The following is a 14681-nucleotide window of genomic DNA, read 5'->3' on the forward strand; positions in this document are numbered from 1 at the left end:
CAAATGCCATCTAGGCATAAAGCACATGAGCTTGTAATATATTAGGCACTCAAATACTATTGCATTGACTGTTAGTCACCTTTGTGCACTAGGATGATTCCAATAATAGTACATGCATAGTTGTTTTGGATGCATCCTCTTCTTCCAATATCATAAGTAGAGAACCACTCATTATGTAGAGTAACATAAAATGATGCTCTAGAATCCATAAGCCAATTCTGAGACATGCCATTATCCATGGCAACCAATAATGCATCACCAAAAGAGGATACAAACAAGGCATCACCATCATTACTGCCACATGCATTAATCTCTTTAATTTTTATCTTGATTTTCTCTTTGGCAGTGTTCTTGTTTGCCTTCTTGACTTTTTGCTTATTCTTCCAGTTGTAGCAATCCTTTTTTATGTGTCCATTTTTGTTACAAAAGTAACATTCTATTTCCTTTTTGCTATGTGACTTGCTTCTTGATTTACATCTCTCATGAGAGTTCCCATAGGCATTTGTCCTTCCTCTCATCTCATAAGTGTACTAGAGCTCTTTGACCCTATATCATTTTGTCTATTAACCTCCTCAACAATGAGGAAGCTACTCTCAACAGTCCTAAAAGTATCCCAACTCTCAAGCAAGTGACTAATAAGAGCATGGCCTTCACTGAATCATAAAAGTCGATATTTTGAGATGTCTATTGGTTGAGAATCATAAACTCATTAAGATGTTTAGATATTGAAGCCCCCTCTTCCATGTAGAGATCAATGAGTTTTTTCAATCAATAAACTAACAAGGCTACACTTCCTTTTTCTTACAGTCACCAAGCTTTTTCCATATACCATGTGCACCTATCATATCTTTCACATTAAAATACACAAACTTTAAGAGTTTCAATATAATAATAGAGTATGCTAGCTTATCTAATTTCTCCCATACATCTGCATCCATGTCCTCAAGCTTAATTCTAGTACATTTGATCTACCTTACCTACTTTTTCTAGACCATTTTATTATATATTTGCTCTTTCCAGTATGAAAACTTTGTACCATTAAGCTTTTCAATATCAAACAATGCATCCTATAAAATCGATGAAGAAGCCATAATGACAAAAGTATGTATGCACATTAAAAAAAACAAGGTATATCCAACTACAAGCTCAAAATACACCGACAGACCACAAAAGCGAAGTGCTCAACAAAGCCAATAAATAATTATCCAAATATTAAACTGACATAAATCTAATGTAAAACTAATATTTTGGCATTCCCAAAGGCACTCAAATTTTTTACAGTTATCCCAAGTATCTTGCCTATCTTTTGAGCATAAAGTAGTCACCCAAGACCAAGTACATGCAACTACCTTTATAAACCAAATTTAGCATCCATAATCTCTACAAAGTGAGTATAAATCAACATTGGAAAATCCTCCAATTTGACAAAATCAATGTGCAATCCAAAGCTGAGAGTAATCCAGGAGCATTCCGATGCAAACTAGTCATTATAGCCAACTAATGTTTAGACCTTACAAAAAGGCTTTTGTGATAAAATGAATATGATTGTACAATGTGTACATATACAAGGGGTGCTCACCCGGCTGTTGGAGGCCATTGGCCTTTACCCCAACAACCTCCCACTTAAAGGCCAATGTGCCTTTATGGGAGTATATGAAGATACAATCCAATGCCCATTAGACTTTGTAGGGTCCAAAATGCTTCAAAGATAAATTCTTCGTGAGAAGATTTGTAGGGTTATCATTTATATGGATCTTGACAAGCTCAATATGCTTGTCCTAAAGTACCTCCCTAATGAAGTGATACTTTAGCTCAATGTTTGTCTTTGCATGAAATACATGGTTCCATGCCAATTGAATGGTACTTTGGCTATCACGATGCAATGTAGGTACCTCTCTTAAAATGCCCAAGTCTCCCACTAGATGAGTGTGGCATATAGCTTCCTTGTAGGCCTAAATGGCTGCAACATACTTTGCCTCGTTTGTAGATAAAGTTGTACATGGCTATAATCGAGAGATCCAAGAGATTACACCATCCATGAAAGTAAATACAAAGCCTATAGTAGACCTTCTAGAGTCGACACTCCCTGCAAAATCAACATCTAAAAGTCCAAGAACATATGCATCCTTTCTTCTGAAGTATATGCACATAGACCTAGTGCCATCCAAGTATCTCGTGATACTCTTTATTACCTCCCAATGCTTTTTGCTAGGGTTTGCCATATACTAACTAACTATTCCCATTGCACATGCAATGTCTAGACATGTAGCAACCACGACATACGTCAAGCTACCAACCACATATCCATATGGAATCTTGGCCATTTCAACATTTCTGCTCATTTGAGTTGGGGCTCTTCTCTTGGCTAAGTTTAAAATATGGAGGCACTAGAACACTAATAGCCTTCCCTCTCTCCATATTGAAACACTCCAATACATTTTCAATGTATTCATATTGAGACAAATAAAGTATATTTTTCTCGATCTTGCAAAATGTGCATACTAATAATATGGCATGCATTCCCAAAGTCCTTCATGTCAAAGGTTTCACATAACCACCGCCCTTTGTATTGGTTCTTGCTTTGGTTACTAGAGAGAATATGGAGTTGGTTCAAATGGATATGAAGACCACTTTATTTCCTAATTATTGGTGAAAAGATCTCATCAAAGTCAATCCCCTTCTCCTACTTAAATCCTTTGGTTACTTAATTGCCTTATATTTAGGCAATGCATCATATGAAGATATCTTCAACTTGTAGACCCACTCACATGGCAATGCATGTTTGCCCTTAGATAAAGAAACTAACTCCCATGTAGCATTCATTTCCAAAGAATCCATCTTTGATTGCATAGCTCTATTTTGCTTATAACTATCATCCCTAGTTCTTGCACTTGCATAGTAAGAAGGTTTACCAAAATCCATGATAATGACATAATCTAGAGACAAAATGTATGTATTTGGTGGTCTATAAATCCTCATACACTTACATAAAAGTTGCTCAGCATGAGCCTATCTTGTAAAACATGAGGTTGTCCACCATCTTGTGGTGCTTTCATTGGTTGCCCAAGCCTTGCACCATGTGCAATAGGTCATACAATCTACTCATGTGCTGGCTATCCACCATAATCTTGAAATACTACTCTACAAATCTCAACAATTTTAATGGGCTGCTTATGCATTTTATTCTCATTAAAGTTAACATCATGGTTGCATACTACCTTCTTTGATTCAATATTCCATAAGTGATAGCCCATTTCACATGATTCTCCATAGCCAATAAAAATGTGTTTCTTGCACTTAGGACCAAGCTCGCTTCAGTTGTCCCTAGGTATGTGCATAAATGCCTCAGAGCCAAAAACACGCAAGTACTAGGTCTCTTGCTTTACCGTGACTTCTCTGGTATCTTACCGTCCAATGGCTTGTTAGGAGACCTATTGATCAAATGTACCATTGTCTTTATGGTTTCTGCCCAAAATCCACTAATGAGACCAACATTAGAGAGCATACTATGAACCCTTTCCAAAATAGTCATATTAATCTTCTCAACCATACCATGTTAAGTAGGATTCTTAGGAGTTGTCAACTCTCTCTTAATGCCACAACTTGCACAAAAGTTTGTAAACATTTGTGAGATATACTTTCCACCATTATTAGCCCTTAAGCACTTGATCTTCTTGCTTGACTAATTCTTTGCAAATGCTAAGAACTTTTGCAAACACATCACTCTTCTTGCAAGGAGGATAAGTTCAAACCTTCAGAATGGCATTATCTATAAAAGTGACAAAGTACAATGCTCCACCTAATGAAACCATGGGTATTGGCCCACATAAATTGCTATGAACTAAAAAGAAGAATTGTTTGGAAATGATAAGTGTATATCTCCAATACCAATGATGTTATGTGCATAGTTGTTTCCAAGATGGATGCATCCTCTTTTTCTAGCATCATAAGCAAATAATAACTTCATATGTGGAGTAATATGAAATGATGCTCTAGAATCCATAAGCTAATTTTGAGACATGCCATTATCCATGGGAACGAAGAATGCATCACCAAAAGAGGATACAAACAAGACATCACCATTATCATTGCCGCTAAGGCATTGACTCTTGAGGTTAAGTTTATATGGCCAATGAGTTACATAATTAAGCAATATGATATAATACACAGAGAAGATTGATTTCATGATGCTAGTTTGAATCTATTCTAGTAATGGATTTAGATTTAGAAAGAGAGGGGGAATTCGTGCTTGCACACATAGATTTGGACAAGGCTTATGATCACACTAGTTAGGAAATTATTACTATTGCAATGAGTGCTATTGGATTTGGAACCTATATTTGAGGTATGGTCTTTACCTTGTTTGTAAATGCTTTGGCCTCAATTAGTGTTATGGGCTTATTTCTCATAGGACGTCAAAAGCATTATTGAAAGGTCTTGTTTTTCTGCTCATCAATTCTTGGTAGAGTTGGTGATCCTTCTTTGTAACAATGTTTTAAGATAAAGTGACATTAATTGCTAGAAACTAATAGTTGTCTTAGGATTTGGGCAAGAAGGGAGTCATGAGATGGTCAAGTGTGTGGGATTTCAAAAAATTGGAATTATGCAACCCATAAATATTGGTAGAGCAATGCAACTTGAATAATGAGGATGTTCACCAATTGCATATAGTTTTGCATAGTCATGAGGAGAATGGCCTTCCTCTTTTGTTGCATAGAAGGGGCACCCTTTCAAACTTTTGGTTAACTCTAAGGGAAAAGTTATCTTTACATTTAATAAAAGAAAAGACTTCGAGAAAGGAAGCAACATATAGTGGAATTTGATTAAGTTGTTGAATCTAACTAAGTTAAGAGAATAGGAATAGGGTGATGTTACATAAGGTTAGAAAATAATTCGGGGATACCTTGTTTTGTGTTTGTACCATCGGATAGATTTTAGCCCTCCTTAAGTCTTTTGGGAAGAGAGGTTATGTTTTTGGAGTTGGCCACAAAACACTTGAGAGAGCTAGTAGCTCATTATGGGGATTGTTGTCTCAATGCATTTATACGATGGTGTAAATATTAAATTCCATAGCTAATAGATCTACCTTATTTGCATTAAAAACATGGTAAATACATGTAGCAATAGAATATGATCAAATGATAGATAGTATATATTAGATTAGAGAAGAACTCGGGTTTCTTAAATCGCAAACAAAGTGACACAATGATGGCTTTGTCTACCCATGTGCTTCCATAGTGAAGCTTAGATGGCAATGTAGACAAATTCTAAGTGAAGAGCTTAAAGCTTTGTGTGGATGAACTTTGAAAGAGCAAAAGATAGATGATCATGGTTTTGAGAGGGTCTTTTTTTTGTAGTTCGTAAAGGTGGTCTGGTTTGCTTAACCACACACCATATTATTAGCATTTGCTAGTTGGCGAAGGACTATTCCCTTTATTGTTGGGCTGAGGGCATTGCAAGTTGAAAACCCCACCAATCGGGGTGTTGGGGGGCCAGGGGGAGGGCGGGCCAATCGAAGTGGCCCTTAAGGCCCAAAATAGGGGTCCCTAACAACTCCCACACCTCATAACTCAATTTAGTGTTCCTTGAATTTCTATTTGCTTAAGTAGTCCATCTAACACATAGGTCAAACTCACACAAGTCCTTTTTAGCACCTGATCATATACACACCATCTAGCATATATATCAACTAGTGTGTAAACTCACACATGGCTTCTCCTCATAATGGAGGCCTTATAATATTGAGTACCATGGATCATTGACAACACCTCATTATCTAAAAAATTGCTTCAAAATCCCCTCCAAAATGTGAGGTTGTATGTAGCCTTTTGATGAGAAACTAAAAGAAATTGGCAAGTTCTAGCCTGAAATAACTAAGCCTAAGCAATTAAATAAGGCCAGCATTAAAGGTTCTTGGGCTTCATTGTTTAGTCTAGTAATAAGAATCTGTGCTCTTACAACTACACTTCAGAAAAACAGCGCTGCATTGCAGGCTTCCGCCTGCTGTTAGGGTTGCAGGCATGGCTAATATGCCTCCTCCTCCGCCCCCTTCTGCCGCAGATAATGGAGCAGGGCGTGGTCGTGGAATGCCAATCCCTCCCTGGATGCCAGGTTGGTTGCTTCTTCCCTTTCAAGCTACGCTTTTCGTTTGAGACCTTGAAAGCTGCATCGATTCCATCCGTCGTTGCAAAAAACGGTTGTCAGAGTGAAAAACCAGATGAGAAGAATAGGGAAACATGCTTTATTTTGAAGAACTGGTAGCTCCGAGGTGCATAACAGTCTCGTCGTGTACGGTGGAGCCAGCCACCGCGTGGATATTTGTGCTGAAAACATTTTGCTTGCTGTACCGTGATTTTTGTCTGCTATGTTTATGCTATCAGTCTGAGAATTGTAACTGGTTAGCTACCACATGGATGTTACTCGATTGTTGTTTGCAACATTTGTAGTCCGAGAGGGATGAACCAATGAAGATAGTATAGGTTACAATTATAAGCAGGAAAATGCTAGTTTCCATTTTCTTTTGTACGTGCACAGAAAGATCAGTGGCAAGCTGACCAAAACTTCTATAATGCCCTGTAATTTGAGGTATTGCTAGGGCCTGCAAGCCTTGATCTAATGCACTAAGTATCTAGAGAGGGGAGGGGAAGTGAGCACCATTCTTACAGGAATACGTGTTGAAAATAAGAGGATAATAGGCAGACACTTCCAATCGCAATACTTCTCTTGATGATTTCGGCCAGGCTTTGAGGGACTTAATAGAGACTATGATTGCAGGTTTGCATCATGATGGTTGCTGCTAGGGCTTTTGGACTTTCAGTCAAGTACGTTAGGAACAGGACTATGCAAGAATTGAATAGCAGTGAAGGGATGGGCTGCTCCATGAGTAACAAATTATTGGATCCATAGACATGCTTAAGAGAAAGCCAAAAAAGGGGGGCTTTTTAATGCACTTGAAGCAAGAAAAGAGCAAAAAGGAAGTGACATAGGTGTATAAAAATTATCAAAAGCTCATATTTTAATAAAAATGTAAAACATCTGTTGTGATGTTGCATCTAAGATTAAAGAGTTGCATGTCCCCCTCTCCCTTACTAGTGTTGAGAAATAGACAAATGATGTATGTTTCAAGAAGAGCTATCCTGAATCCCATATGCACAGTGAGGACAGTGGAGAAGTTGGAAAGCTATAAAAGCATGTACTTGGTTCACCTTTTTTATGAATGCTATTGTACTTTGTACTTAGAGTTAGTAACTCTATCCACTCAAGATTGTGTTTATGAGTCCAAGCTAATCTATCTTGGAACCTAATTCACTTGAGTAAAAGTTTGTATCTAATCATTAGTCTTCTTCATGTCTCTTGCTTACGAGTTCAAGCCTCCATAGCTAAACTGAGTTCAAGATCCATGTTTGTTAACATGGTATCAGAGCCATGGTGAGCTCAGTTTAGCCCTTTTTCCTACTTCTCCAGCTTATCATAGCTCAACTCCAGCTCAGGACAACTGGTTGAGTTCATCTCCTACTTTATTTTCACACACTTCTTCTTGGTCACCATAGCCAGATTGTACCTATCCTCAGTGGAGCTCTCAGATCTCATCATACAGACAATTTCAGCTTAAGGTGTCTACTAAGAAGCTCTTCCTCTGCTCCCAGTGCAGCTTTCTATCGCATCAGAGCACGACATTGTCCATTGTAGAGCGTAGCATTACAAAAATCAGCCATCGCTGTCTCTGCTGCGCCCTGTGGCAGTCGTACAGTCTGCGCGATGTCTGGAGGTTCCGATTCGCCCTGCTTGTATGGGGCATTTAAAGCCTATACTATAGGCTATTCCCCATCCAATTTTCAGCTCGAATGGCTGCGCCAAGCTCCTGCTACAACAAAAAAACTAGGGCTGTCTGAAACCCTAAACAGTGGAAGCCATAGCCAAGAACTTAGAAAAGCTTGGCAACCTTATCTTTTCTTATTGGCATCATCAATAGTGACCTTGATCACTTTGAAATTATCTTTGAAGCCTACTACAGATCTAGAAGGATCCAGGGAAGTTCAAAGATTACCTAGCAACATCGAGCAAAATATCAAGATCTTCAAAGATATAGTATCTATTGATACTCAAATAGTGCTTCTTGGCACTTGAATATTTCAGTTACTCAAGAGTAGCTCATCTTTCGATTCCAATTTCGAAGAACATTCTCAAGTTATGTAATGTTTTTAAAATTATCAAATCACTTGTAAATCTCAATCTTCTTGTAAAGGGATAGACACTGTCCGAGAGTTCTCGTGGTAAGACCTCCTACTAAGATGACTGAAGTAGAACATATAGCAAAGTTTAATGGTGAAGGCTTCCATGCTTGGAAGGAGAAGACCATGTACCATCTTATGCGGAAAGACTTGTGGGACTTGTTTAAAGATGATGCAGATAACAAGAAGGAAGATGATGAAGACGGGTTCGTTGAAGAAGCCCGGTTCAAATCCAAAGAATGGAAGAAGATGAATAATAAGGCACTAGGCATCATTGCTTGGGGATTAAGTGATGATGTGTTACATCATATATGTGGCATTAGAAATGCTAGAACCGCCTGGGAGGAACTTGATAGAATGTTTAGTACTCAAGCAAAGAATTCAAAGGTAAAACTTCTCATGCAATTTTATAAATTGGATATCAAAGACAGTGCTTCTATGACCATACACATTAATAAGTTTAAGAGTTTAAAAACTCAGCTTGCATCTCTTAAAAAGAATATTGATGAAGATGAAGTAATAGTCGTACTGCTTGCAAGTATAAACAAGGATCCATATGAGAACCTTGTGTCCACTCTAAGTAATGTTCCGAGTCTCTCACTCAAAGATATTGAGCACTCATTGCTTGATGAAGAAAGCAAGTTTAAAAGCAAAGATGTAAAAGAAACTAGCCCAAGGGAAAACCTCTTATACACTAGAGGAGCTACTGGACCCAAAGGAAGAGGTCAAGGATTCAACACCGACAACAGGAATCGGATGATATGTCATTATTGTGGTAAAACTGGCCATATTGCCAGTGAATGCTTCCACAAGAAAAGAGCACAGCAGATGCAGAATAACCACCACCAAAATCAATTCATGAATGAAGAAGAAGAAAAAGATACTTTTGCTACCATCAACAACTACGACAAACTGTTTTAAGGAATTTGTTCCCTTAGTGGATTTGATTTGTAAAACCCTTGCCAAAATGTAAAGTCCCAAGCTTTAACTTGACTAGGCTGCCTATGAGCTAGTCTTTTGGGCCATGTTATCATGTAAGGGGAGGGGGGGGGGGGGGGGCGCAAAAGCCAGCAAGTGTAGGGACTCATCATTTGAGGGGGGGTGTTGAGAAATAGACAAATGATGTATGCTTCAAGAAGAGCTATCCTGAATCCCATATGCACAGTGAGGACAGTGGAGAAGTTGGAAAGCTATAAAAGCATGTACTTGGTTCACCTTTTTTATGAATGCTATTGTACTTTGTACTTAGAGTCAATAACTCTATCCACTCAAGATTGTGTTTATGAGTCCAAGCTAATCTATCTTGGAACCTAATTCACTTGAGTAAAAGTTTGTATCTAATCATCAGTCTTCTTCATGTCTCTTGCTTACGAGTTCAAGCCTCCATAGCTAAATTGAGTTCAAGATCGATGTTTGTTAACAACTAGATATATGGCCAAATGCTTTTTGCACATGTTTCTCTCTTGATGGTGTGTTGCTCTTAGAAGCTATTTCCAAGACAATAGCATTATAGCATTTCATTTGAAATCAATGCTAAAGGTCATGATTATGAATTGGAATTTACTTCATTGATTGATAATTTTCGTCTCAATCCATGGTTGGCTATAGAGAATACTATATTCTTATGTGCTCTTTTGAACTCTTACATTTGAAATTGGAGATACAAAGTGACCAATTTAAGCTCAATTGAAGAAGATATTATTGGAATAAAGCTCAATTTCATGAGTATGAAGGATTACACCATGATAGATTGTGAATAATCCACATCCTTCCCTCTTAGCAGACAACTCTTTGTTAGCCTCTCGGCTACCTCGTTTGGCTCCAAGTTGTATGCCATATAATTTAATGTTGTCGTATATCCAATTGTTGTAAATTATGTGGAAGGAAGATATTATATATTGGGTCTCTTAGTGCAAGTATTGGGTAGTGGCTTGTCGAAAATCTTAATGTATTGGAAATAATAAAAAATAGTGAGGTTCATGTGCAATAATCATCAATATTGTTTTGATATCTAGGAACTCATTGACCATGTTGAGACATGGGATGGATTATATTGATAATAATTCATTCCAAAAGCAAGATAAGAAGAAACTGGCCGATGAGGAGAAGTATTTAAATCCCAAAGAAGGGGAAAAATGGCAACAAGAGCAGCCATCTAATGATAAGAAGATGAAGCTCCATGCACCTCTGAATGCTCCTTAATTTTGATCTAGTCCATGCTCAAAAGCCAAAAAACTTTTTGAAGAAGAAAGCAATGTCTCATGCATTAAGGGTGTAAAGAAACAATAGGGTTTACTAGGAGGAACACATGTTGTGTGTATGGCAAACTCTGTGACCCATGAATCAAAAACAAAAAAGTGAATGAAATAATGAATCATGCACAATGATGATACAATGAAGCCGGTGTATTGAGGACCGGTATCAAGGTTATTAGTAGTCTTGTTGATGATGTTGATCAAAGCTCAGAGAAGACTATAGTATCTTGGTTGATCAGGGGCACCACCAGTGAAGGAGAATGTTTTGCAAGGAGCAAAATGCAGTGCTATGGATGAGAGAATGTTGAAGGAGACATTGGATGATGATGGATAGTAGTAGAGAGAGGTGAACACAATTCCTAGGAGTTGTAGGTAATTATGAGGTGATCTCCAAGGGCTATTGTACCAAAATTGAGATGTAGATTGGTTATTGGTAGCTGCTAAGAGGTGGGCAAGTGGTTGATTGAGAGCAGCAATGCAAAACATAGGAGATAATGGATGATCAGACTTGTTGGCAATAAGCAGATGTCGTAGGTGTAGGTGATAGCTAAAGGAGATCAAGGGATGCTAGGTGGCCTTAATAGGCTGTAAATGCAATGGTAGACCTATTGTTGTGGAGCAAATTAGTTGGCTGGCTAGATGGAAGGTAAAAGGTAGCAGTAATGTGTGATGAATCATGTTGCCATCTGTGAGAGTGCGCTGCGGAAGAGGGAATACGAACACGGAGGGAGAGAGAGAGAGAGAGAAAGCAGAAAATAAGGAAGAGAAATCTGCACTGATTGAAATGAATGCTGAATACACTGAAATGGACTGATCAATCCCTGCACGTAGCCCGAAGCGTCAGTGAGGGCACCAAATCAGGCTGATGATGATGGTAGCACCACCACGGGGGAGAAGGAGTGTCGGAATCTGCAAGAAGACAAGTGATCAAGTGGGGAGGGGGGCTGCCTATAAATAGGCAAAAGGACAAACCCTAACCCTAATCCTAAAATGGGCGCAAACCCTAAAAATGCCCTAAAATGGGTGCGCCACAGCAGTGACCAAAAAGTGGCCGGGCAGCCAGTGGCTGCCCCACTAAAAGAGGCCAAAAAGAAATACACATCCTATGACAGCCAGTCGAGAGTGACTAGCCTCCCCCATCATAACACATGACAGACATGTTAGAGCTCCTAATGTCCTCGTCTGACTCAGACTGAGGCTCGCAGGCAGGAGATGACAAGGCATGACAAACATGACTGCTAACACCCCCTCTCAGATCCTGGATGTGGCTGAAGACCAAAGAAGAAATAGATCCTGGGGTGGCAAGAGGAATGCCACTGTCGATGAAGTCCGTCGATGTAGACTGCCGCTGAAGGAGCTCCTCACGATCTTGGGAACCCCCCTCTAAAACACTAGGGGCTAGGAAATCCACAGCCGCATCATCGAGATCGTCCCCTGCTAAAAGGGATGGGGGGTATGAGGGAACCACCGGAGGAGAAGATGGGGGATGGGAAGGAACCTGTGGAATAGAAGGTGCACAAGCGGGAACGGGCGTAGCAATAGACTGCCTCGGAGGACCCTGCATCAAAGAAGGGGAATGGAGCCTGTAAAGCCCACTCTCCTGCCAACCTGTAGATAAGACAGTTCCTGTAAAGGAATCCTCAATAACAATGGCATGCTTGGTGAAGATCACTCGTGTGCCAAGCCTCGTAAGGCCATAAACTGAGAGGAGGGGAAGGCCCAAACCCGGAACATGTAGGGCCTGTGAAAAGGAGCTCGAAGGTCGGTCGGTAAACAAAGGCAATGTGCCAACACTACTAATGGGCACCGATAAAATGTCACCAACAGTGACTGAACCCTCTGATGGACGGAGATCCTGTAACAAATCACCTCGGGGAGTCATATGACTCGAAGCACCATTGTCCACTAACCAATGCTGCGCAAAAGACACTACAGCCACGGAAGAAGGATCCTCCTCCAAAGCATGGATATGAAGGAACACTGACTCACGGGTAACAGCTGGTGTAGAGGTAGAAGAAGGCTCCGATGTAGATCCACCCTTTGCTCCCGGACGAAGGTGAGGGTACTTCTTCCAGCATTTCTCCTCGGGATGTGTCCCTTTCCACAGTGTGGGCACTTCGGTCTCTCTGAATCTAAGTCAGAGCCTGAAGAACTGTCCTTCTTCTTAGCCTTTGACTTCTTTTTCTTCTTTTTCTGTTCTCCCGAACCTGCAACAAAGGCTCTAGTGGAGTCCGATCCACTAGCACTGACCTCTCTGAGTCGCTCGTCATGCTCCAAGACAAGCGGGGATAGCTCCTCCCATAGAAGCTGGGCACGGGTCCTCGAAGTAAGAAGGCTGGTGTAGAAGACATCAAACCGAGGCGATGGCAGCTGAGTCAAGAGAATCATAGCCATGTCTTCAGAAAATATCGTCCGACCGAGGGATGCAAGCTCATCCCTCATATCCTGTAATCTGTTGAGGTGGTTCTTCATGGAAGGACTATCATCAATAGCGAGCATTCGCAACTTCTTTTCGAGAGATATCCGGTGGGCAAACGTCTTCTGTTGATAGAGAGACGCGAGCTTTCTCCACACGTCCGCTGCAGTCTTCAACCTGTGAACATGAACAAGGACAGAATCCTGCGAACTCAGAAAGAGGAAAGATCTGGCTCTAGAATTGAGCCGATCCCATAAGGTTGTACGATCCATAGAAGTCCCATCTGCGGGATCCACCTTAGGCCGGGGAATAGGAACAGAAACAAGCTCCCAAAGATCGAAGGAGTCCAAGATACACTCCACCTTGTAGGACCATAGAGAAAAGCTGAAGCCATCCAACCGGTTCTCTTTGGGCAGCTGAGGAAGTACGGGTACCTGTACAGGGGGTACCAAAGGCTGCATCTTCGGCCCACTGGAAGGGGCTCACCGAGATACATGAATAGAAGCGGGACGGGAAAGAGGAATAGACTCCGGACGACGGTCCTCGTGATAGAAATCACGTCTCCGTTCAGATGAGTGTCGAGACAAAAGCTTGTCATCTGAGTCATCAAAGCCCGTAAACTGATGAGAAGGCATCTTCCAATTTGCAAAACACCAAAGAAAACTTTGCCGATGCGGAATAATGATTAGCAGTATGGTCACCAATCACCAAAACGCAGGTGGGGGATGCCTACAGACACCTGGAGTTGCAAAACGCAAGGTTGTCTGATGAATAGCACCAAGATAGAAGCCGCCGGCACCAAAAAACGCAGCCTGGGAATAGGTCGCCAGCAGGAAAAGAGCCACCTGGAGATGGAACGACAGCCAGAACAGCAAGGCGCAGGCTGGAGGAGCGTCGCCCAGTTGGAGGAGTGGCCGCCCTGACTGAAAACGCAAGCAGGAAGTGGTTTGTGATGACATGGCAGCCTCTGGAGGGGGGCGCTTGCAGCAAACACAAGGCTGGTGACACGTGGCAGCCTCTGGAGAGGGCACCTGCAGCAAATGCAAGGATGGTGACCTCTTGGAAGGGCCGCCTTGACTGTTGGGGATGAGGCCAGCAGCAACTGCAAAGATTTTGGGTGATCTCCCGTGTAAATCTCAGCTCCGTGTACTCTCCTTTGGCTCTGATACCATGTGAGAGAGGGCTGCGGAAGAGGAAATACGAACACGGAGGGAGAGAGAGAGAGAGAAAGCAGAAAATAAGGAAGAGAAATCTGCACTGACTGAAATGAATGCTGAATACACTGAAATGGACTGATCAGTCCCTGCACGCAGCCCGAAGCGTCAGTGAGGGCACCAGATCAGGCTGATGATGATGGCAGCACCACCACGGGGGAGGAGTGTCGGAATCTGCAAGAAGACAAGTGATCAAGTGGGGAGGGGGGCTGCCTATAAATAGGCAAAAGGAGAAACCCTAGCCCTAACCCTAAAATGGGCGCAAACCCTAAAAATGCCCTAAAATGGGCGCCCCACAACAGTGACCAAAAAGTGGCTGGGCAGCCAGTGGCTGCCCACTAAAAGAGGCCAAAAAGAAATACACATCCTAAGACAGCCAATCGAGAGTGACTAGCCTCCCCCATCATAACACATGACAGACATGTCAGAGCTCCTAATGTCCTTGTCTGACTCAGACTGAGGCTCACAAGCAGGAGATGACAAGGCATGACAAACATGACTGCTAACACTATCTTGAAGAGAGATCATAGGAAGCAAAGTGAGGTATTTGTGAGGATATCCAGGT

At 41.1% G+C, this 14681-nt stretch overlaps 1 protein-coding gene across 4 annotated transcripts in view; it reads left to right on the plus strand.

Moving 5' to 3' along the window:
* Positions 1–5911: 5911 nt before the first annotated feature.
* The window catches only part of LOC148029360 (pre-mRNA-processing protein 40A-like), a 68174-nt gene continuing 59404 nt past the window's right edge, over positions 5912–14681 (plus strand). For 3 of the 4 annotated variants that reach the window (XR_015692413.1, XM_087688151.1, XM_087688152.1), the window contains exon 1: positions 5915–6111. Coding sequence is in view for 2 of the 4 variants with exons in the window: in XM_087688151.1 (XP_087544277.1) it covers positions 6021–6111 (91 nt within the window). In the remaining 2 variants the exon portion in view is untranslated. Of the gene's footprint in view, positions 6112–14681 lie in introns of all 4 variants that reach the window. The other variant, XR_015692414.1, reaches the window with a different exon arrangement.

Source organism: Lygodium microphyllum, chromosome 11 (genome assembly GCF_053477565.2).
Source record: "Lygodium microphyllum isolate KBCC chromosome 11, Lygodium_microphyllum_v1.1.10, whole genome shotgun sequence".
Taxonomy (NCBI): Eukaryota; Viridiplantae; Streptophyta; class Polypodiopsida; order Schizaeales; family Lygodiaceae; genus Lygodium; species Lygodium microphyllum.